This window comes from Pleuronectes platessa, chromosome 13 (assembly GCF_947347685.1).
Source record: "Pleuronectes platessa chromosome 13, fPlePla1.1, whole genome shotgun sequence".
In the NCBI taxonomy this organism is placed as follows: Eukaryota; Metazoa; Chordata; class Actinopteri; order Pleuronectiformes; family Pleuronectidae; genus Pleuronectes; species Pleuronectes platessa.
In genome coordinates, this window is record NC_070638.1 from 17,847,691 (window position 1) to 17,871,708 (window position 24,018).

General features: G+C 40.7%; 1 protein-coding gene and 1 long non-coding RNA gene across 3 annotated transcripts in view; one reads left to right on the forward strand and one right to left on the reverse strand.

The window, feature by feature from the left end:
• LOC128454406 (abl interactor 1) overlaps positions 1–10,752 on the forward strand; it is a 23,780-nt gene extending 13,028 nt beyond the window's left edge. The window contains exons 4-10 of the mRNA XM_053437811.1: positions 1,668–1,771; positions 1,940–2,080; positions 3,086–3,186; positions 3,746–3,958; positions 5,985–6,074; positions 8,941–9,126; positions 9,240–10,752. Of these exons, the coding sequence (XP_053293786.1) occupies positions 1,668–1,771; positions 1,940–2,080; positions 3,086–3,186; positions 3,746–3,958; positions 5,985–6,074; positions 8,941–9,126; positions 9,240–9,415 (1,011 nt within the window). The 3' untranslated portion in view covers positions 9,416–10,752. The remainder of the gene's footprint in view (positions 1–1,667; positions 1,772–1,939; positions 2,081–3,085; positions 3,187–3,745; positions 3,959–5,984; positions 6,075–8,940; positions 9,127–9,239) is intronic.
• On the reverse strand, positions 3,912–22,338 carry LOC128454407 (uncharacterized). Of its 2 annotated transcripts, none has more exons than XR_008341627.1 (6): positions 22,257–22,338; positions 16,451–16,535; positions 14,408–14,520; positions 13,433–13,513; positions 4,361–4,406; positions 3,912–3,937 (listed from the first exon to the last, which is right to left on the reverse strand). It is a non-coding gene; the product is annotated as an uncharacterized LOC128454407 (long non-coding RNA). The 2 variants fall into 2 exon arrangements; XR_008341628.1 differs by lacking the exon at positions 16,451–16,535 and adding an exon at positions 19,040–19,095 and having other exon boundaries at positions 22,257–22,325.
• Between the last annotated feature and the right edge of the window lie 1,680 nt (positions 22,339–24,018).

Sequence of the window (24,018 nt, forward strand, 5' to 3'; positions counted from 1 at the left end):
ACATACTAGTGCTGATAGGCACAGGGTTTAGTGTAACAGATGATCTGCCAATTAAAGTTGAGAATGTGATAAGTTTTGAAACAATTACTAACTACATATTGCAGCAATTATTCAAACATTTAAGCTCATGACCATGAGCCAAAATTCTCTGGTGTCAGCTACATTTTTTTTTACAATTTGTTGCTTTTCTTTGTTTTATACAATTGAACATTGAAATATTTTGTTTCAGATAAATCAAACTATTTAAATATGATACGTATACTCTGGAAAAATATTAATGAGAATTGGAATGGGGCAGTCATTGTTGACAAATGTGTCTCAAATCTGTATTTGATTTGAAAGCGTGTAAAAAACAAACTAATATGTATTCAAATCCATGTGTGTGTGTTATTGGATTTGTACATATGTAAGTCAATATATGCAAATATGTCCCTTTACACATTCACAAATCGCATACTACAGAGATTATTTTACACTTGGACGGATTAGGACTCACATTTGTCACAAGTTTTGCTACAATAATGGCCTCACAAATTGTTTTCCTCTTTTTTATGATAATGAAAATTGTTGGTAAAATATGTTAATGTTGTGCAATAACGCTGATGGTTATAGAGCTGTAATAATTAGGTTTTCATACACAAACACATTGATAAAAGCACATTAGAGTTTATTTCTGGTTATTTGACAAATATTTCTTTATTAGTCTCCTTGATGTGCTATGCAACTCTCTTACTCTTTTCCTCAAGACACTCCTTCCACTCTACATACTGTATATAAATGTTAATTGACGAAGAGTAGTTTATACAAGATGCTTAACTTTCATGCTTGCTCTCACTACAATGATAATACAACTCACTTTTTTAACGATTAACCAATGAGCATGTTTTCTGTCTTCTCTCTCTGCCTGCTTGCACTCAGTGGCTTAAGGCCAAGGTAAGAAATGGTTGTCTTTCTCTTATTTTTATTGATAAAAGTAAAAACCCACCTAGGTATCCATGCACTCATGTCCATTGTTTTTCAGTTGCAACATGATTTACATGATTTTATTTTTCTTTTAAATTTAGTTTACATGGAACAAATATAATTCCATGCATGAGCGGATTTTTATCCCTGTGCAGTAAAGCAGAATCATTTTAATCTCCTGTTACCTGTTAACTGTGTTTGACTAGTCATTACGTGACCAGTTGTCCTTAATACACCATTATAACTATTCCAAGTATAGACATGTGTGGACCATGATAGGTTAAATTGAATGTGTGTGTTTTGTTGTAGTAAATTAAAGAAAACTGAAAACAGGAGATAATAAACTTATAAATAAATCTATTCTTCAACATGTATTCCCATGTTCTGTATCTCTTCATCCATACACCCACAACCAGTGAGTGACATCCCGTTTTACTTGTTTCTTAGTGTAAAGAAATTAGTCAAATATTTAGGGTTGCTTTCTGTGCTTCTCCTTCCATCTCTCTTCACTTCCTATTCCGTAGCTTTCTGCCAGTTTTTCTTTAAAATATTATGCCTTTATAAAAGTGAAGATGAGATACTAATATCAAAATAACCCAAGTGCTGCTTTTATTCTCCAGACATCGTTATTAGCATAGGGAACAATGACGTCAGCTATTCAGATTACACAAAAGCAGTATTTTAACTCATCCTTGCTCCTCTAGCAACATGGGAACAATGCAGCAGGGCGAGGAGGGACCCTCGCTAGGACCAACCCCCCGACACAGAAGCCCCCAAGTCCTCCCATGGCTGGTCGTGGTACCCTGGGGTAAGAACTTAAAGCAGTTGTGGTAGTTTTTAATATGCATTTTATTTGTTAAAATTGGTGAAATCTACACTGTTATACATTTGTTTTGACACAGTTTTACAAGGGTTATCTATGACACCAGGGTCAGCAGACTATGGCTCCATAAGCAAGTTCTTTATCTCTGTGCAGGCGTAACACTCCCTACAAGACACTGGAGCCTGTGAAGCCCCCAGTGGTGCCTAACGACTACATGACGAGCCCAGGACGACTGGGCAGCCAGCACAGCCCTGCACGCACAGCCTCGCTCAACCAGAGGCCCAGGACACACAGGTAGCATAGACCATCTCCTCTTATGCCTGAAGCTTATATATAATCGGTTTGGAAACCTTTATACTCTGATGGACCTCAGCTGAATACATTTCAGGGTGCTGCTGTTGTTTATGCTGCTTCTATGTCACAATATTATTGTTTACTGAGTTATCATTCAGGTTATGAATACCATTACTTCAGAGGACCTGGTCTGTTTGGACTAGAAAGGCCTCTATAGACCGCGTAGACCGCCTTGTCTATGGAGGGTTTCCTATTTGCATCACCAGCTTGTCCTGCTCTGACCATTTGCATCAATATCTTCTTACTGCACTTCAGCCATCCTAAAAGCTAGCTCGATAGCTTTTCACAAGTGTGCAATGAATCGCGAGATAGGTTGGCCAGAGAAGGATCCACCTGGTAGATACTTTGTTTTGTGAAGGACTGGAAGGCTGCATTTGAAGGAACCTAGTCATGCAGCTGTGATTCAATCAGTCTTCAAATGCAGCCGAGACACCTCAGAAAGATGTGTCTCTGAATTCAGACACATTCTCAACATGTGACATGTAGATCTTACCAGGTAATACCTTGAATTTAGAGCTACTGAAAAGAAGATTTTCCTAAAATCAGGTCCATTTGATTTAATTACTTACTATAAGTGAAAGGTGTGATATAATAAATAGTGAGTAGCCTAATTTTCCCACACAAGCTGTTGGTAGCAAGCTGCCATACGAGGTGCTGGGGATCGAAGCATCATTTTTGTGGATGACCCCGTCCAATGTTGCTGATGTTTTTTTAATTGGAGCCATTATCGACAAGTAAAACTAATTCCACTTTGTTTCAGTATCTTCGTGTGAAATTTTCCCCAAAACACAACAAGGCTTGTCCAAAAATAATCTGTTGCCACAGTGACTCTAATATTGTTTTGAGAGAATGACATAAGAGGGAGTAATGATTGGATGTCAACTGCTGTGATTTCCTCTCACATATGATCACCATTAAAGACTCTCTCTCTATTTCTCTCTGCAGTGGCAGCAGTGGGGGCAGTGGCGGAAGGGAGAACAGTGGAGGCAGTGCAGTCAGTCTCCCTCTGGCAGTTCCCACCCCCTCCCCTCCCAGTTTGGGGCAAGGTGAGCCTCAGCATCTGTAATTTCACTGTTCTAGTGTCCACAGTAAACTAAATGCTGTGAAGGCTCTCCTCTGTCTCTCTTTGCTTCTCTCCCCCCCCCCCCCCCCCCCCCGAGTTGTGAAATTGTTATTCTGACTTGTCTGTGTTCATGAGCTTTGAAGTCGGAATGTAGAAAAACCATGGACGCTGTAAACAAAATGTGTTTTATTGATTTGTGTAGAGCGTTTAGACAACACCTTGACACCTCTTTCCAATATTTGCATCATAACAAAGTCCAAAAAAAAAATTTCTTAAGAGTTTCTTAAAGTAAAAAAAGTTAAAAAATTTCAATATTTTCTTTTTTTGGAGGAAATTTATATTAATTTATATTAAAAATAAAATGCCTTAAACTACGGTCTAAGTCTCAAACATCAAGCTTAATTTATAGCTTTATTGACTCATTGCATTGTAAAGCAAACTGAATTTAAATACTCTTATTATACCAGCAGCAACTAAAATTGATTTATCAGGCGGATGTTTTAACAGCGAGTAATAGCGTCTCTCCTCCCCGTCTCCTGCAGTAGCGACGTCCTCAGCCCCAGTACACCAGGGCCCCGGCTTGGGTCCCATCCCCATGTCCCAGTTCGGCACCATCTCCCGCCAGATTTCCCGCCACTCCTCCACCACCTCCTCGGCCTCCATGGTGTCAGCCACCGGCACCTACCGCCGCGCACCCTCCGTCTCCTCCCAGCAGCCGCACGTCAACGGGGGCCCTGCTTACACACAGAACTCAAGTAACTCAGATTTAATGTCTTTATATGAGTTTGATATATACTGTGTGGTTTATTAAATGGTTGGTGTGATGAAGTGTGTAAAATAAGGGTTTTGGTAACAACAAGTAACAACAGGGGAGAATGATCTTAAATTGCATTTACTGGCATTCAAAATATGCAGAGCAGCCTTATTTCAATATAATTGAACTTACGTGTAAAATTCATGTTATATTGACACCACTAGGTTTAATTAAAAACACATCATTGCTGGTACAGATACTCCTGGCGTCCTCCATAGTTGTAGAGCTGCAGAAACGTTCTAAAAAGTTTGGAAAGGCTTTTTAGTTTGAAAAGGGCAGGCCTGTGTTTTAGTCTGGACGGGCAGAAACAGATTTGTCTGGAAACAAAGGGGGAGTCACTCACAACTGCTTGCTGAGTGGGTCACCACATACCATCACACGACCCCCATCTGGTAGAAAAAAAACATACATAAGTTCTTGGCTACTTGTGGCGAACACACCATTGATTATCAATCTGAAAAGGTTGCTTGCCATTTTCTTTGCTAACTGCTGTTGTGCAGTTAAATTCTGAATTTTACAATGATAAAACAGTTTACATTTGTAGGAGATGTTATTCATTGGTACAAGTTATTCAGGCTTGTAGGTATGTACGGGTGAAAACACAATTTTGAAACAAAAACCCACTATGTATGTATCCTCAGCCTCTCCTATAGCTGCTGCTCAACTGCTAAAATCAGTCCTCTGGGTCTAAGAGATATGCACAGGCAAGCCCCTGCACAGGCAAATTAATTATGAATCATAATTACTGAAGCAGAGTGTTTCATTACCATTTCTAATTGAGTTATGACATTATCACTTAAGTCAGCTGAAGTCAGTTTCTTGTTAAGGACAGAAAAGAGGCATTTCAGGGCTAAAAAAGCCCTCATCAGATGATCGGCATGGGGATCCCAGGAAATATGCATATTTTCTGTTGGAGGAGTAGAATTTATTTTGGCAGACATCACTCCGGGCCATTCTCCTCCGATGGATCCTGTCTCAAAGGACGAGCACAAAAACGCAGGAGGAGGAGGAGGAGGAGGAGGCTGCCTGTCTTGCCTGGGAGGAGAGAGACTATGATGCAGAGTCTGTATCAGCCAGGGACTTAAACTGGGGCATCACATCATCTCTGCCACTGAAAATTAATTAAAGTAAAAGTAAAGTTTGCATTTCAAGCAGCTGTAATAGAAGTTTCACAATAAAAAGCCTTGTTCTGGTACGAGAGGCAGCTCATTGATCCCTCAGGGTGTAGCTGTGGATGGATGTTGCCGTGCGGTGAGAGCAGGGTGGAATAATAAGACATTACTGGCCAGTGAGATTACAGACGCCCCTCCATTACATGTGATTTATGAGGCAGACCTGGCCTGTGTGCGTGTGACATCATGTCTTTGAGTGTTTCTCTTTGTGTCCATCCATTTATCTCCTCTGTAAAGACAGCCGAACAAAAAGCTGCTTTATAGGGGCCAAAGAGAGACATTATACAGGTACAAGTTCATTCAGTAAACGTTGCTCTTGATCCACACACACCGCTCTAATGAGCATTTAATGATATTCTGAATTGGGTCAGATCCAGATGCCGCGGCTACATGTCAATGCTGTTGTGGGAACAAATGTCTGCTACTGCACTCTCACTTGTCACTATAGCACATCGCACCACTTCCACTGGAAGCTAACACTGCCTACAGGCTTTGCTTCGGACCTAAAGCAGACGCTGACTTGGTAGATTCTCAGACTGAGAGTAAAAGCAGCTTTAGCCGAGCTTGAAAAAAACGCAGCACAAAAGAACACTGACAGTGACGCTTGCTCCACTGTTTCACCTGCTCACAAGCTTTTTGTCTTATTCTTCCCTCATCATTCTCCACTCTGCTTTATTCAATCCATGATGTGGTTTGTTCTTTTCTTGTACCGTCACTCTCTCTCTCTTTCCATCACCCCCATTGCTCTCTGTCTCACTGCTGCTCGTCTGGCTTCTCTGGGTGTTGCTGCTCCAGTGTCTGTGGCTCCTCCGCCTCCTCCTCCCATGGTACAGCTGACCCCACAGATCCCACTGACCGGCTTTGTAGCCAGAATGCAGGAAACCAGTAAGTACTCGACAGATACATAGACATGCACTTAAACTTATTAATGAAGACACACAGTGGGCCCTGCTCTACAGGTAGTTTAACAGGCAGTTAAATGCAAAAATATACATTGTATACACACAGGTGTAAACTCATTCATATCAAGTAATATGAAGTCCTCCAGTGACATATAACCAAATGTTCAACCAACCACCACCTCAGTAGTTTTAATTGCTAATGCAGGGCTATAACAGCAAAGGAAATGCATTAAACTGTATATAAACATTGACTGCATATCGCCGCTTTCTCCTACTTGCTAGAAATGAAGTAAAAATGTCCTTGCTCATTTGAAACCAAAGTCTGCACTGTAGTGATCATGGGGTTGAAGTCCCGCCCAATACACATGCCAGAACAATCAGGAGTCAGCTTCAGTTGTCAATCTTAATTTTCCACAGATTTTACCAAACGCATCAGAAAAACGAGAACTTGAGCATACACTAACTATGATAAGAGCTGCCTAAAGCTAAAGTGTATTTAATATTGGTTTTATTTCTTTTGTCTGGTCCATATTCCATCCACTAATATGGGTGGGGTTCATAACCTACCCTGCAGCCAGCCACTAAAGGGCAATTGAGATACTGGCTTCACTTTTTGTAGCCATCATATCGTCTCTCTTTAATTACAGTTTATGGAAATACTTGCACTGATATATGAAAAAGATTATTTGTAAAAACAGTATGTTGTCGTCAGGGCAAACTGTTACTTTTCAACAGATTTTAGGTAATTTGCTAATATTCTAGAAACATTTAAATAGACATATATGAAAATAACTTTCATCACATCTATTTGAATACTTCTGAAATGGTGTCTGCATCCACAAACCACCTCACATTTCCACCCTGCTCCGTGGCTTGCTACACTCAGTGCACCTTCTCCTGCACTCTATGTGGGGTCGAGGGAGAGCACTCACCACTCGGACGTCTTTCTGTCTGTCGCCATGGTGATGAATGGGTCACTGAAAGCGTGCGACCTGTACTCTCTGTCCACTGGGGAGAGAAAATGTGACCTGAAGCTGTGTCCTGATTCTCCATCCGCCTGTCTGCGGAGATGCAGACAGGCGGAGATGTGGGACTGTTTGTACCTGTCTGCTCAAACGTGAGGAATCGTGACATCCCACTGAAACAAAGCCCTTTACTGAACACGAGTCTTGCAGTCAGATAAGGGACAGATTATTCTAATATCTTACTATTGAAATTATGTGACCCAAAATAGCTCTTAAGCAGGCTTTAAATAATCTATTAAAAGGTGTTTATATTATGAACAATAATCTTAAATCAGTCTTTAATGTCTTTACTGTGTCTGACACATTTTAAATTTCCAACAGCAGAAACAGGGAATTCTATATAAGTAGAAGAGAAACTGTAAAGTTAATATGAACAGCAATGTCTACTCTGATCTTATAGATCAACTCCTTAATAACATATTTTAATAGAGATTTTCTTTCTGCCTGAATTGTAATTGTCATCACATCAATTCAGTCAGATATGATCCTCGCCAACTAGATGCTTTCACTGTGACTTATTATAATACAAGATGTGTTTACACAGACCTTTTAAAGGGAAAATGGATAACACCAATACAATCCAAGATGAGTTATGTTATAGTAAAGCTTATATTTTAGCTCTTGATGCTGAAACGAATAAAGTAATTTGTTAGACTTGTGGAAAAACAGGTATGTTAGCACAAAGGAATTGAAGTCATGAGATAAATCCAGTCCCCTGCTGCTTTATCACTAGTTCTTAATTGGAAAAGCAGGTTAATAAATTATTGAGATAAAAATGTGTAGTTTTTCTTTAATCACTGAAGTTGATGCTGCAGGGAGACTTGCTCCTAGGGGACACTCATATCACAAGCACACACGTAGCTCAAAGACTGAAGGACCAGTGGGAGCATGGCAGAGCCCAGTTAAGCTTTTAAAACCACATTTTCTCTACAAAACCAATCCACCCATTTAACCACATCGCGGTTGTGTCAACAACAGAGAGAAAGAATGTGTCCTTTCTGCTGAACCCTTTAGATCTCACTAAACTGACTCACATAGGACATATGGGGCTTTATTGACCTGCAGGACTTTCAATACATTATAAAAAACACATGTGATGATGTTTTGTCAACTAATGACTGTATCTTACGGTAATTGCACTAATAATTCAATATAATAATTTTCCTCTCTTAAAGTTCTTTGAGGTGCTACTTCCTGTCAGTGTTGAAATATAATTTTGTCTACTATGTTAGACTTTACAAAAAATATAATGGAACTAATTGAATAAATAAATATTGAGTGTTGAGTGATTAGGATTCCTGATATGAATAGTGTCATAGTTTAGGGAACTAAGAACCACGAGTAGATGCTGTGAGATAACTGCCTGACCAAAGCTTTAATAAGACCCTAAGCTGCCCTCTAGTGTAAAATTAGATTACTGCACGTTTAAGAGGACATTTGATGTAAAACTGACAAAGCTGAAGCGTTCATCATTATAACAAGGCTCAATCTTATTGGTTAAGATGATGCTATTCTATCGTAAAAATAACAGTCTAGAATATTGTACATGCTTCCTCCACACAGTAGCTTTCGTTGTTGCCAAATATAGTTAAATCATCAAATACTGTTTATTTTTGCAGGTTTGATGTAGCCAACAGAAAATCCTAACAGAAAATAATCTTTGGAAAAAGCATTGAATTTTGAAATAGGGAAAAAGTTATGAAAATGTTGCTGCAGGAGATTTTCTATTCCATGCTGCGCCTGATTAAATCAATGTTGTTTCTCTCTTGTGTTTTTTTAATTTTTCTCTTTAACGTCCTCTCTCAAACTCTTTTTCTCCTTCAGTAACAGACAGCCCGGCCCCGCCTCCCCCTCCTCCACCCGAGGACATGGGAGTGTTTGAGGAACCCTCTCCTCCTCCTCCTCCCCCACCTGTGGACTACGAGGAAGAGGATGCATCAGTGGTCCAGTACAATGACCCCTACGCTGACGGAGACCCCCAATGGGCCCCCAAGATTTTTTTAGAGAAAGGTTACTGAAAAAAAATCACATCTGGACACAGTTTTGTCTATAACATCTGTTCTCCACTCATGAGCAAACCGATTGTTTTCACTCAAACTGTTTTCTTTACTGCCTTTTTCCAGTTGTGGCCATCTACGACTACTGCCAGGACAAGGAGGACGAGCTGTCCTTCATGGAGGGATCCATCATCTACATAATCAAGAAGAACGATGACGGCTGGTTCGAAGGCGTCGCCAACGGCGTCACCGGACTCTTCCCAGGAAACTACGTGGAGTCCATCATGCACTATGCTGACTAAAAAGAGCAGGACACAAAAGCAGTACTGCCGTTTGGAGCACAGATCAAACCCTGAAGATGTACAGATGTATGCAGTGCAGCAATAGCATTCATTCAACTCCTGTTTTCAATGAAGTGCCATGGTGAAGTCTTTGGAATATACTAAATGCTTTTCTTTTAGGGGAGCTCGTGCTTCCAATGTTATGTTCCAAAAGAAAAAAAGTCCAAACGAAGGAGGGGGGTGAAGCTTTGGATGACTGTGGTCTGTTCGTTTACACTGTCGGTTGGAATCTTCAAACCGGGTCACATTTAGCCTCACAATAAATCACAATGAATGAAAATCGTTTCAAAGAACACCATACAAATATGGATGTCGTGTTACTTTGGGTATGTGCAACCAACGCTTCCAGTATTTATTCCACACAGTATACAACTGAGATTTTAAGCCACGTTGAAGAAACAAAGAATCTGAGATATTGAGATATTTCAAGGAAAAACACCTTTTTTATTTAAGGAAAAAGCAGTAAGGAGAATCCATGCCTGAGTTCCACTCATTCTGCATCCAAAGTCTTGTTCCAATCTCAGTGGTTCTTGAAAAAAATAATGAAAACCCCTCCCAATATCATATCAATAACCTTGCAGTCAACCACTAATAAACATTTTCTCTACAAAGGATTTTATTCTTGTAATATTATGTTATTCTTGTAATAATACAACTTCCCTCTGGAAATAATAGAGCTGTATTCATGTTATATTACGATTCACTTCTTGTAATAATACAACTTCTTATATAACAACTTCTCGTAATATTGTGACATTAATCTTGTGATATTACGATTTTTATTTTAAATGTTATGACATTAATCTTGTAATACCACAGCTTCAACCTTCTACAACTTAGTTCTCTTGATCTCAGATTCTTTTCCTTTACGTGGCCTAATACTCTGTAGTAGCATTCGATCCGACAGTGAAGTATTACCACACTTTGAACAGATGTGGCAGTGTAGCAAGGTGATGACAAAATGCTCCACAGACTGTAGACCAGCAGACCAACCACTCCCTCCTTTCCAGAACATCCATCTCTTCTTCTCCTCATCAACGTTAAAAAAAAAAAAAGGACTAAAAGGACACACGAACATCAACAAGTGCATTAGGACACGACTGAATGTCCTGTGCTGTCGATGTCCAAATCACAAGATGTTTAAGATGTGGGTTGAACAAAGCAACCTGGCGTTGTGTATCTACTATGCTCTGTGTCGATGAGGTCGCTGTTAAAAGGGTGAAGTGAGTGTATAGAATGCATTACAAAAAAAAAAGAAAGAAACCCTTTTTCTCTTGGAGTTTCTTTCCGTTCTCTAACGGAAACGTGTATATAGACTACTGTGAGAAGCTGCCAGTACAGTGCATTTGTCAGTTAGTGTGTTTCACCTGTGAGTTGCCATCAGCATCAGTGGAGGTGGTGCCAAGTTTTTTTTAAATTTTTCATCGAATATTAATTTCATTCATCACTCACAGTGTCGTTTTAACTTCACCCAGGCAGAGGGGCTGTGTACAAACGTTTATTTTTGTGTGAAGTCACAGTTTTGTATCTTTTCGATCACTGGCACTTTTTTCGCCGATGCTGTCCAGCTACTGTAGCAGAGCTCCGACGTGTTTCTTGCTTCAGAACGAGGAGCAGAGAAGAAGGACTAACTCGTATGTTTTCCATTGTGTTGGAATAGCTGCACTGATTAGTTGTCGACGACTGTGAGGACTGGGCAACATAACAGTTGCTCTCTGAGGAGTGTTTTTGCATGTGTTGAAGTTTTCTGCTGGTTTGCCGTTGATGGTGTGGTGCTTCACATCGGTGCTCAATAACCACAATCACCATTACAGACAACCTCAAAACACAGCCGCTCTACATCCAAATGTAACAGAAAGTTTCAGTGCCCTTTTTGTTCCAGAAGGTGAACATACTGATCTCCAATCACTTCTACACTGAATGTAGGTGACTCAGCAGCAATGTACTACAGCTATAATCAGCCTGCTACTAATGTTCTCATGTCCAGAGTCTGTACTACACGTGAATGAAGCCTGTTATCTGCGGTAAAGGAACGAAAAGCGAATCCCGAGGGCTTAGAAACAGTGCTGGTGTGATGACCCGTTTTCTTTTCTTTTCTACTGCTTTTGCAAAATAAGATTCCTGCTTTTACAAAGTGATTGTCGGTGCCAGTAAAACTCGCTGTCAAATATCATCAAAGCTAACGCTCACCTCAGAATACTGTACATGTTTCTAACAGCTGAACATAATCATGTGTACTTAATGAGCCTTGGACATGAACTTGTATTCTGAAATGGATTCCGAGGAAACCTCTTCAGGTTTCTGCACACGAGAAAAGACGACAGCTCGGTCAAATCCAGAGTATTTCATTGAGCCTCCGTGCATGAAAGTATCTTAACGTCATTACAGTGAGTGATCTGCCACTACATCCCATCGTTGATTGTATTCTTTCCATCATGAGGTCGATTTGTTTGTGAGGAAAACAACATTTTTCTACTTACTGTCTTTCTAGCTCTGCATTCAACTCGTTCTTATGTGTGAGACTGCTGAGGACGGACCGTTAGCAGTTTGTATGTAAAGGATTTATTTATACTTTTTTCATAGAAATCATGAGACAACCACTGATGTGCAGAACTTTGTAATGTTTTACCACTTAACGTCTTGCATTTCAGGGCCTCACAGGTCAAGGCGCCTTTCTTTGATATGTGTTTTCTTATGATCAAAAGTGTGTGTGTGTGGGGGGGGGGTGAGGGGGGGATCCACAAGTTCAATATTCATGGGAACATAATATTTGTCTTCTCAGTTTGTACATAGAATGTGTTCATCCAAATTTATGTACAGTCTTTTTGTAATAAACAGCTCATTGAAACAATGGACACAACCGCTATTGTTGTTTCTTTAAAGCTGTAGTTAAATATGCAATTAACTGTCATGTATGTTAATATATTTGTCCGAAACAAAACACAAATAAAAGTTGTTATAGATTTGGAAGTAAATAACTTTATACATCACGTTTTTTTTAACTAATACCACATGTTTTCCAGTTTAGATCCAGACTAATGAAACGTAGTGTCATTTGTATCAGGGAGAATTTCTCTCATGTCTCATTCATTCACACTCTACCTTCCTCTTCTCATCACATGACTGTCGATTGTTTACAGTAATCCAATCAGATTTTGCCATGATGTCAAGCAGCCAATCATGTTTTGCTTCCATGTTTGAATTAATGAAATCAGGGACATCTTTGGCAGTTTTGACTTGTGTGACTAATTCCAATTAACATATTACAGCCTTTCTGTTTCCTTAATATCTTTTCTTACTATACCAGAAGAAAGAATGGAGATTTCATACTCAGAGGAGACATGACACACTTTTTAGTGTCCTTTATGCCAAAAAAAAGAAAATTATGCCTGAAATTGATAATCTGGGACAGGTCACTTAGTTTGTAATCTGGGACGCCTTTATTAGGCTGATTTAAGTCACATGATGGCCATGTTAACCAGTCATAAAAGTCCTGATGACTATTTTGTGAGAAAAGGAAAAAAAACAGACTGAATACATTACCCATTGTCCCAAATTACCCGATTTCACCCTATTTGAAAAACCTAATTCCCCTAATCCTCTGTTAGAACCACTTCAGCTTTCTCCAGGACACGTCTGCTCTATCAGCTGCCACAGACACCTACAGACAATCATCATGGATGTCAGTCAGAATGTAGAAACCTTTAAATGTCCCAGTGTAGATTTTGCAGAGTGGATGCTGTCTTCACTGCAGCCTGGTATTTCCTATACAGAACAGTTCCCTACTGCACTAGGACACAAAGAACGCAGCTGCTACACTTTGTCAGTGATGCATTTTAATTGTCTGTTATTGACAATGTTGTCACTCTATGCTCTGTAGCCATGTGAGCAGAAGCTGAACCGCAATTCAATTTAAATAACTTGTTTCACTGCTGACAGCACAGACATGTGTGTTAATGACTGAATGGGAAATCCGACCTTGGCTTATCTGATGGAGTTGACCCACAGCAACAGTGTGTCTTCAAGGTCACAACACAGAAACTGGATGTAGGGAGACTCCTGTAAGTGTATTGTCAAAATTAAATGACCCTGGATTAGTGTAACTAAGACATCATTAGGGTTATATTCACAGATTGATCAGGTCATTCAGAGCTACAGAGCACATCAAACACATGTGTCCTCGAGCTGGGGAGTGCCCCTCACAGCTAAACCAAACATGTGTAAAACTGACTTCCCCTTTAAATACAGATGCTGCATCTCTGCCTTTAGTTTATGTGCACAAAGGAGCCAGCAGGGGGCACACTGTACCAAACTGTTACTGCACCGTACCAAGTAGCATGGACAACACTGGTTTCACTGTTAAAACACTCATTGCAAATGTGGCTTCCTCTAGATTCATTCAAGTTAATAGACACAAACTAATCTTTGATGTGTCTGTCGTTCTGTAAGAAAATAAATCTTTGCACTTCTTGAAAAGGTGACTTTTCAAGAGGTGTTTATTTGTAGCGTCGACAGGATTCTCACAGCTGAGGAGCACTTTGTTCAACGCACACCTCACACACAAAGGTTTTAATTCACATAACTCACCTCCTGACAACACGACTTAATACGGTTCGTGGCAATTTGAAATAACAGTTGTATCTCCCGACAATTTCATCTTTATTTAACATGTGACCTCAGTGTCATTCGAATATTTGCTGAATGTCGCACTCTTACTCAGAAAACCACCATATAAGTAAAGATAATGTCATTTAACAACGCAAATGAGGATTAGTTTTGTTAATTTGTTATATCACACACACACACACACACACACACACACACACACACACACACACACACACACACACACACACACACACACACACACACACACACACACACACACACACACACACACACACACACCTTCCCAAGCTTGGGAGAAGCTTTGATTCCATCAGTTGAGATCACCTTTAGCCTGAAGCACAGATTGGTGGGAGCTCTGTTTTTTTTTCCGCCTGTAGTTGGTGGTGGTGTAGACGTCGTCGGGATCTTTTCAAAATAAAGGCGAGATGACATGAAGCCTGGAACAGAGCAGAACACTGTAACCTGATGTTATCACAATGTGACAGAATCAAATGTGGAACATATACGTCGCTGAGAACTTGTTTGGAACAACCATAATTGCTGTCATACGCTCGTACAGTAATAGGTCTCAGGTTATTCGGCACATGTGTTGTCCACATATTGGCATCACAGCTAAATCAAAACGTTTGTGCATATATGTAATGTATACGGGCCCCAGCACTCTTTCCCGTGACCCTAAAAGGATACGGGTGTAGTTTCGATAATGGAAGGATTTTGTGCCTTTTAATTATCAAGCCATTTCTTTTCAAGAGCCAGGCAGCTCGTCCGCTATTTTTGTCCTGAGGCTTTGTTTTTAGCATGTTGTCTAGAGAAGTTAATTTATCTCGGGCTCCTTGTTTGGGAGGTTCTAATCATGAAGATACTTAAGAAAGGCCATTTGTCTTCATTTAATTTTCAAAGAAAGTCCAATGATCAAGCTCCGTAGCAGGGAGAGGAGTTTGTTTTTCTCTCTACAGCGTCTTGACATTCCTTCCATTTTTTATTTTAAGCAGAGGCACATTGTGTTCACACATTCATCAGCACTCACAACAATGCTGGTGTTCACTGGAGACTACAGAGTGAAGATTCCAGGCAACAGAAGTGACCCAAGGAGGATGAGTGTGGTTCTCTCTTTGTTTAATTTCCTGGTTGATGACCGCAGCTCCGTTAGTCCGATTTCCTCATGCATGGCACTAAGTGAACTTGTGGGTGGATGTCAGGATGCTGAAACACAAACTCAGCTAAGATGTTGATTGTCTGATTTTAAGCATTTCTCTTTTCCCTGCCTAATGAACTATCCTTTCCAGATCCCCTGCAGCTTCATGTCCTTGGCCTCAGATGATTCCCGCTGCTCCCTCATGTTTGCGATTTGCACATCTGCCTTGCACTACTCCCCCCTCCATCCATTTCTCCCGCTCGGATGGTTTTTCTTTTTTATAGATTTTCTGCTCGGTCGCAGCGACAGCACGACATGTTTCTCTTTAGCAGAGGGGAGGCCTCAATTCACACTGTCCATCTTCATTTCTGCAGTTCTCCCTCTTGCATTAATTATCATAGGGTTTGCAGAAATACAACACTAACCAGGTTTTCCACTAGATGTTGATATAATTCTGTGTGAAAACCTGACACTTTATGCTCCTTTAATTTTTTTGAAGTTGGTGTGTGCTCTACTGAGTTCCAATCTAGTTACAGGAGGCTTTGCCACTTCCATCCAGCTTTGGAAAAAGGAGGATGCTTCAGGATTTCTAGAGGTTGGCTCGACCGTTTGGCTCAAGAAAAAAGTCACAGTCACTCCCCAACTTCAAATAGAAATCTTATCTCTTAAGAGACATCACATCTGCCCCTGCATGGTTCCTACATCACTCATTCTCAGAGCAAAAACTCTTACTTGTTTTGGATGAGAGCCTCATCATGTGAATGAGAACTCACCACTCAGGTCTGGGAGGCCGATGGAGAAGCTGCTCTCTGTCTGAGTGAATCAGGAGCCACCGTGTCGACTGGAGGAGTTAAACTCCAATGTAATTACATGTAATGTTCTAAAATACATTTCAGAAGACATAATGCATGTGTATCACATATGCTGCATTTTTTTAAAGTGATTAAGTGGTAGCTCCTCAAACTTCTGCTGACAGTCAGCATGAGATCATGGAAAGAGTTAAGTCTCTACTTAAAATATCAAAGGAACAATCTAAAACACCGACTGCAGTGGGCCTACACGGAATAATATTGACCAAACAGTTTCAATAGAAGGGCAAAAGGCCACATGACGGGAATAGTTTAAAAGTTTATTATTTCATAAACAACTATACAGAAATGCAAAAGTCCAGCATTGCATGTAGTGGAAGTGATCTAATTCTAAAAAGGTAAAAGGAATAGTAAATATCCTACTTGGAGAGGAAGAACAGTTTGAGGTTGAAGGTCAGCTCCACTGCAGTTGGTTGCTTTCTTCTTCACTGAGTCTTTTGAACGACTTCTGGAGTGACCTCGTTCGGCCCAGAGACAAACACACAGGAGAATGAGAGCAGTGTTTGATGCATGTGGCTCAAGTGGAGCAGAGGAGACACACTCAGACACACCTGCAATCACTCAACACCTGAAACACCGCCATTGGCTCGCAGCAAATGTGAAAGAAAAAAAATGAAGTCTCCCCAACATAATGTCAACTCTGGTCTTCAGGCAGCCCCTGATGTGGGGGTATTTATTCACTGGAAACCAGTGGATCCAGAAAGTCCCTTCTATGAATGTGATCCGAGCATATAGCTGTACCAGTTCTACCCACTTCCACTGCCACTTCTGCCACAGAATCTGAATAACTTCCCTTAGATAACCAGCAAAACCTGGATTTTTTTATCATGGGAGCGTAACCTCTCTACGGAGCCCAGCATGTACAACTGAAGGCTACCACAGGTTGTCTCTCATGTTTGGAAGGGGAGAGTGAGGTGATGGGTATTCAGCTGCATTATGCAACTCCACCAGTAGATGTCACTCAATTCTACACACTGAACCTTTAAAGAATTTCAATGCCATGATGGAAAAATTATTTTAACTAAACTCTTAATACCTTAATCATTAACAGAAGACTCCACAGGCTCTGTCATAGTCTATAAACAAGCTGGGCTCACAGCCACCCTGTAGATTAAATGATGCCTGCAGGACATGTACTTGAAACCCTGATGAAAGCTGCTGAAAACTGGCGCTGCTGCTCAAATGACACCTCCAAGCTCCTGAGGTCATCGACAAAAAACACTGGTCCCTGTCTTCTGGGTCCAAGAGAGCGAACAGACCCAGTCGAGACAATAAGAAGAACTACATAAAATCCTTTTGTTTCTCAGAATCTCAGAGGATCACAGCGTTAATCAAATGCTTTTCTCTCCAGTCTGTGGAGTGGTGTTTGTCACTGTGACGGCTTTCCAAGAGGACGCATGCCAGAGTGACATATAGAGTCTTCTCCTCTCGTATGTCTGATGTAATGTTCCTGGTTGATCCGGTTCGTAGGGGCTGCGCTCGTTCAGCTTACACGGAGAGACTTGAAATGGGCAATGCTGATCTGTGCCTCAGGCCAAGTTAGCATCCGTTTGAGATGTGTAATGTTTTGCTTTCTGAGCTGCAGTTATATGATGAGCAGCTTATGTGCGCTTTCAGTATAGCGCGCAGTCTTATCCAGATGTGGTGACTTCACATTTAAGTGTCACTTGGCATATTTCTGTCTGACGCTCGGTTTCAAAACAAAGACTGCCATGGGTAACCAGATAATGTCCAGATTAGCGAGGCGAACATCAAGTGATTGGTCTGATTCGTTTCTTGTAAAAGCTCCTGACTTCAAAAGCACTGAGGGGAACGTTGAGATTCTCATCTGGTCACGTTTTTAAGAAAGAATGCGTCTGAAGATGTTTGACATCACATTTACAGATTAAATTCACTGATCCATGTTATCCAATCCATGTTTAGGTGTGGCTCTAGAGAAGGCAGTGCTGGGTCATCCTAGTACTATACTCCATACTAACACACATGAAAAAACAGTGCCGATGTTTAAATGGTCACATAATAGCTTGTCTCCTTTATGTATGTAAGCAGAAAGACTTCAACTGCATGACAGCTGTTAGTAACAGCAACAGGGGCAGTGTAACCACAACATAGGTGGAGTTCCCGCATGTTTGTCACAGAGGTTCATCATCGACGCAGAATCCTAATGACTTTGGAGATTCCCTGAATTTCTGTTTGGCACCAGAAGCTCAACAGTCTTGGTTTTGCCTAAAATAAAAAAATAGAAAATACATCGTACATACATCATCTTCCTACTCAGGATAAATTGCTGGATAAATTAATTTGTCTCTGACTTTTCATTGTAGGTTCATCAGGTAAAACAATGTTTTTTATCCGGTTCACATTAAACTAGAAACATTCCCATCAGCCTTAGCTGTACTGTCTTTTGTACTCATTACCAAATGTCACCATGTTAACTGGTAAATGTGCCTCCACATGTGTTGCACGGTGGCCATGCATGTTGACATAAGCAATTTAGCACTCAGCACAGTTAGCATGTTGTTGTTGTTTTTAAAGAAAGAAACAATGAGTCGACTCACATGTTCTACTACTGACAATAACTCCTTATACCATTTGTCATTGCAGCTCCCTTTATCGTTATCAGACATTTTCAGATTTACAAATACTTGATACACTTTCCATTATGTTAAAAACTGTTTCTTCTAATCAGTGTTGTAAATATTGTTTTTTTTTGTTGATTCGTTCAGTTCCACGCAGCATCTGTTAAACTTCTGTCCGTCCTGGGAGAGGGATCCCTCACATGTGCTCTCTCTGAGGTTTCTACATTCCCCCCCCATGTTAAAAGGTTTTTTTCCTCACTCTTGTTGAGGGTTAACAACAGAGGCTGTCACACCTTGTTAAGCCCTATGAGACAAATTTTGATTTGTGAATATATGGGCTATAGAAATAAACTTTGATTGAAATCCAACTCACCTGAGTGAGAAATCAATTTTTCACTGAGAAGTTCACTGAACATATATGTCCTCCATCTGAGAATAGTAAAACAACAGATTTAGATTTCTGCAAAGATGCACGGAAGGAGGAAAATGTAAAGAGTGAGGAAACATAGCTATTAGAGAATCTTAGTTCAGTTTGAATCGAGTCCAGTTTTGGTTTATACCATTTAAAGTAATTTCCTGAACAGCTCATCGTGCAGCAAGTGATAATAAACTGCACTGACGGCTCGACATAACAATCAGCAGTCTTGTGGTACGGGGACCCTCTTGGACACATGCCTGCACGTACACAGCAGTGGGGATGTGTCTGTCATAGCTGTAAATAAAACAACGTATTCAAAGGTTCATCCAAAGAACCAGAAATGTGTTCTGTGTTTTAAAAAAAAAACTTTCAAATTTACAAACACTGGAAAACAATGTCATAGCCACGATTGGGTGACATGTTAAAATGGCTTCCACGTGGCTCTGGCTGTGAAGTCACACGAGTTGTTTTTATCGCCCTCCAGCAAACCTCATCTGCAATCAACTGATTCAAGTGGTCATCTGGGATCTGCTCTGGATTTTTGGGTCCCCGTTGAGCTGCAGTAGAAAGTGACTTACTGCTAAATCCTTTGTACTTTGCTGACAGTCCCCACTCGAGATGATGGAGAGCAGAGTTAAGGTTCTTTAAAATATCATAAAACAACTCGGTATTAATGTGTTTGTAAAGAACTGGTGATGATAGTTTTTTTTTTTGAATTCTGTATTTTTATAACTGCACACGCACAAGAAGACGTACCCCAGCTAACAGTCTTTGGATTAGTAATTACAGTAATAAATTATCTCAAAAAGAGACTGAAGCCCAAACCCTTTTTCATCGAGCGCAATTGTGCATCTGGGTTTGTCCATATGGAGGAGGCATCTCGCCAGCTTTAGGGTCGAAAATACACGGTGCATGTGGAGCAGCTTAAAAAAGCCAAGTGAAGAGTGAGCTCTCGGTTTCTTGCCAACTCTTTGAGTCTGCTGCTTTGTGGGGTTATCAATTACAACTCTGCACATCTATATTCAGCATGCATGAACACTTGGAACAGTATATCCAAACACAGGCAACAGCAAAACGAGAGGTGTTATTTGAAGTTTTTTTTTCTGTGATTTGCCACTTGTTTGACTGCTTGTTGATTTATCTCTTCATATTTTTTAAGTAGAACTTGTTTGCGGTATGAGAGGCAGTGTAGTGTTTACAAAACCATGGACATGGTGGAAAAGTCCTGGGACGTGAAGAATCCCTGGTTACACGCATGTATGACTGTAGACACAACACACTATAAACCCACTGTGACACAATCATCAACTGACATGTAAATCAATCAGTGTATATTTGCAGGTTGTCTAATCTTTACACATAAACACACAAACATTTCCATGTACAATATGTTTTGTGTTTGCACTGTACAAACACCCCTAGCTAAACTGTTGATACAGTGCCCGTCACACATGCTGTGTCTCTTTGTGCACCAACAACTTCTCGTCTCTGCTGTTGATTATTTTTCATGAATTCACATTCTCTTCGATTCTGCTCTGTAGGCAATTAAGTTGTGCTATTGTTGTGTTGTGAAGCTGAATGCTGTAAATCTTTAACCATGTTCCACTTCACATATCCGGTCTTTATTTTGCCTTCTGCTCAGTGGATGATAGGAGAAACCCTGTGACCTTAAAAACAAATTAATCTCTTTGAGGCGTCAAAAACAAGATCGAAAACAACAATAATGTTTTATATGGTTTTAAAGTCCAACTCCAGCATCTTATTACACCCACAAAACTAAGTATTCAAAAGGTTTATCATGGCCTCAATATGTAACCCTCCATCATCTGTCCTCGTTTCGTGACTGGGATGTCAGAAGAATCTATTTGGCCCCACCCACAAGACATGATTGGTTTATTTAATTTGTGACATCACAAACAGTGGCTCTTTGATAACACTGTCCCAGATAGGCAAATGTGAAGTGAATATCACAGGTCAAAGTTCACCCAAGTTCACCTCCTCACTAATGGCAATCCTGCTTATTTATGAATAAGCAACAACAGACTGCTGCTCTCCTCTCAACCAGAGATGAACCCCACCAGGATATAGCATGACTTATTATCTGAGATTCTCTGTATTAATATCTCAGAGATGAAACACACAGTCCGTGTAAATATCTGAAGGGTACAGCAAACATCCATTTGAATATATTTGTCTATAAACTGAAATAGTGTATACGGTAAAGCTGTAGCTGGAGGTACAGTCACTCCTACATGGTGTTCATATATGTACAGTTTCTAGGTTTCGCTCTTCATTGCTCTGCACCACTTCCTCTTCACCCACGCTCAACTCACTGTGAAAACACGCAAATAATAAGAGGCCTGCCTCTGCTCTGCTGTCCGGCCTCATTCTGTGTTTATGCTGAACAGTAAACAGGGCATCCATTAAACTGTAATGAGCCAAAGGGGGAGCAGTGAAGAGGAAGGTAGAGGTCGAACTATTGTTCCCATATGAAAGTGAAATTTGTGGATCCAGAACGTGAACGTTACCTCTGCAGCCTCTCAGACCTTCTGCCTCCCACATGTGAGAGTCAATCCTGACTTCTGTTGCTCGTATTTAAAGAAAGTCGTACTACATCTACTCTTCAATAGTCAATTCATTCTCAATTGCAATCACTGGAACTTGTCAGTGATACTATATTTGCTCCGAGTATGTGCTGATCACGGAACCTATTTAAAAAACCACATTTGTTTATGGATTTCCATGCTCCCATCAGGCATGTCAGAGCGATGCTGCCTTCTCCCACTGTGGTCTCACACATCAACAGGACGAGGGACAGCGAGGAGGGGGTCCAGGCGGGCGGACGAGCCAGAGCCTGAGCGCAAATAAAGCAATTTAATGAGACTTAAATGCATGAAAGGCACCAGAGAGCGTTGGCTGCTGACAGTAAACCAACATGCTTTCTCCTTTCTTGTGGTCGAGAGCTTCTTACTGTTTTCTAATTAGTTGCACGACCGTTCACTGGCGGCTGCGAGCGGACATGTGTTTGTCCTAAACAAAGCTGACGTGACGGCTCAAGTATTTAACTCTTTAACGGGCCGACTGAACAGAGAAATGCATCTTTCATTTCTTCAATACACAGTTGCAGCAATTGCTCTTAAATCACCAATTTTCTCACTTTTTTTTGTCTTACCTTCTCTATGTCTTTCACACATGGCAGCACCATGAGGCGTGTGTCAGTGCTGCAGCACTCAGGGGTCTGTCTGTAACTACTGTGCCTGCACTGCCTGTGAAGAGAGTAGCTGAACTTCCTGTGAAATCGAGAACTACATTTAACTGTAACTGGGTTTTCATTTTCTAGATATGCTGCGTTCATGTGGTTCTCTGCTGCAGCCACTGTCCACAATGCACTTCACACAGCCCCGCTCCTCATGGTGCCGTCACACAGGTGTCTTCACTTATCTTCAGCACTTGTGTGCACGAACGCAACATAACCGATTTACATTAGGTTCCTACTCGGCCTCTTGGTTTAGTTGCACGTAGAGTGCTGTAAATTCTTTCTGTGCCATTTTCAGACTCAACTTCAACCCTTAACTTTGAAAAGGTCAATCAGAGAGCAGCAGCTGATTGGGAGTCCTCACTGAGAACAAAAAAGTGATACACAACTCTCAGGTCTTTACATTGTCTGTCAGACTGGATTTAAATAAACAATCTCTATTGTTGTTTACCAAGCACTATATGGCCAGATGCATCTCTGATCTGCTGCTACTTTACGAACAGTCCTGACCTCTGAAATCATCTGGGACACGTCTCTTCACTGATCCCAGAGTCAAAACAAAACCTTGAGGAGAAGCATTTATTTTTCATGCACAGCCTGGGCCTACAGTATCTGGTGGGGAAAAAAACCACAAAACGTTTGTTATTAAATTTGCAGCAATGCATTCATATGTTGCACTCCACTGTAACCGCACTCATCCCCCCGCCTTTACAATCCTGTATAATTCAATTGTATGAGATTTGTATCTTCCATTTTGTCAGATGCTTTTGTCCCAAGTGTACAAACAATACAAGCCACAGTGGATCAGTGAGGAAAAAGTGACTCAGAACTCAGTCCCACAGTCCTGACAAGAGACTACAGGCTTCACAAGTGGAGGGAATCAAATATAGGGTTAGACAGGGGGGGGGGGGGGGGGGGTATATTTGTCTTTATGTCTGTCTGTAATAACAAATAAATAGTTAAACAATTCTGAAGTAGCTCCACTGCACTAGTCTTGTCTAATAAGTAGAGCGTTTGATTGTCATGTTGTTGAAAGGCACAGATACTGCCGCCTGTTGGAGTCCTCACTGCCCCAAAACAAACAGTTTGCTTCTAATTGAGCATATGGAGCGAGTAGGTAAATAACAGAGTGCGTGGGAAGAGAAGGAAGGAACACTATAATGTGTACACTTCATGGTGGCAGAGAAGAAAAGTCTCAACAACAAACAGGTAAAGTTCACAAAGTTAGGGTTGAAATAAAGATAAACTATAGTCCTTTGTTGCAGCAGACATTTAATGGTATAGCAAAAGAAAAGCTAATTCATGATTTGAAACATGACATTTAATTTAGCTATTATTTGCCGTTACTATTCAAAATGTTTACTGTCAAAAAATGAAGAAATAAGTCACAATGTTTATTCTATTTTTTTAATATTCTCTGGCGGTTGCCCCAAATAACCTTCTTCAACTTTCAGTGATTTATGGGTTTTTTTCAGAGATGGACCAACAGTATGTAAATCAGATGTGTTTGTGCTTGGCTGGTGGTGAGGTCAACACGCTCAGACACATGTTGTAGCTTTGCCCTGATGTCAGAGGGCTCGAGATGGATGTGACTGATTACCTGTCAGGACTCCAGCCACATGAGTTTACTGCAAGCACAACAGCATGTGAAGCAAAAGAAAACTCAGGCCAATCTAGG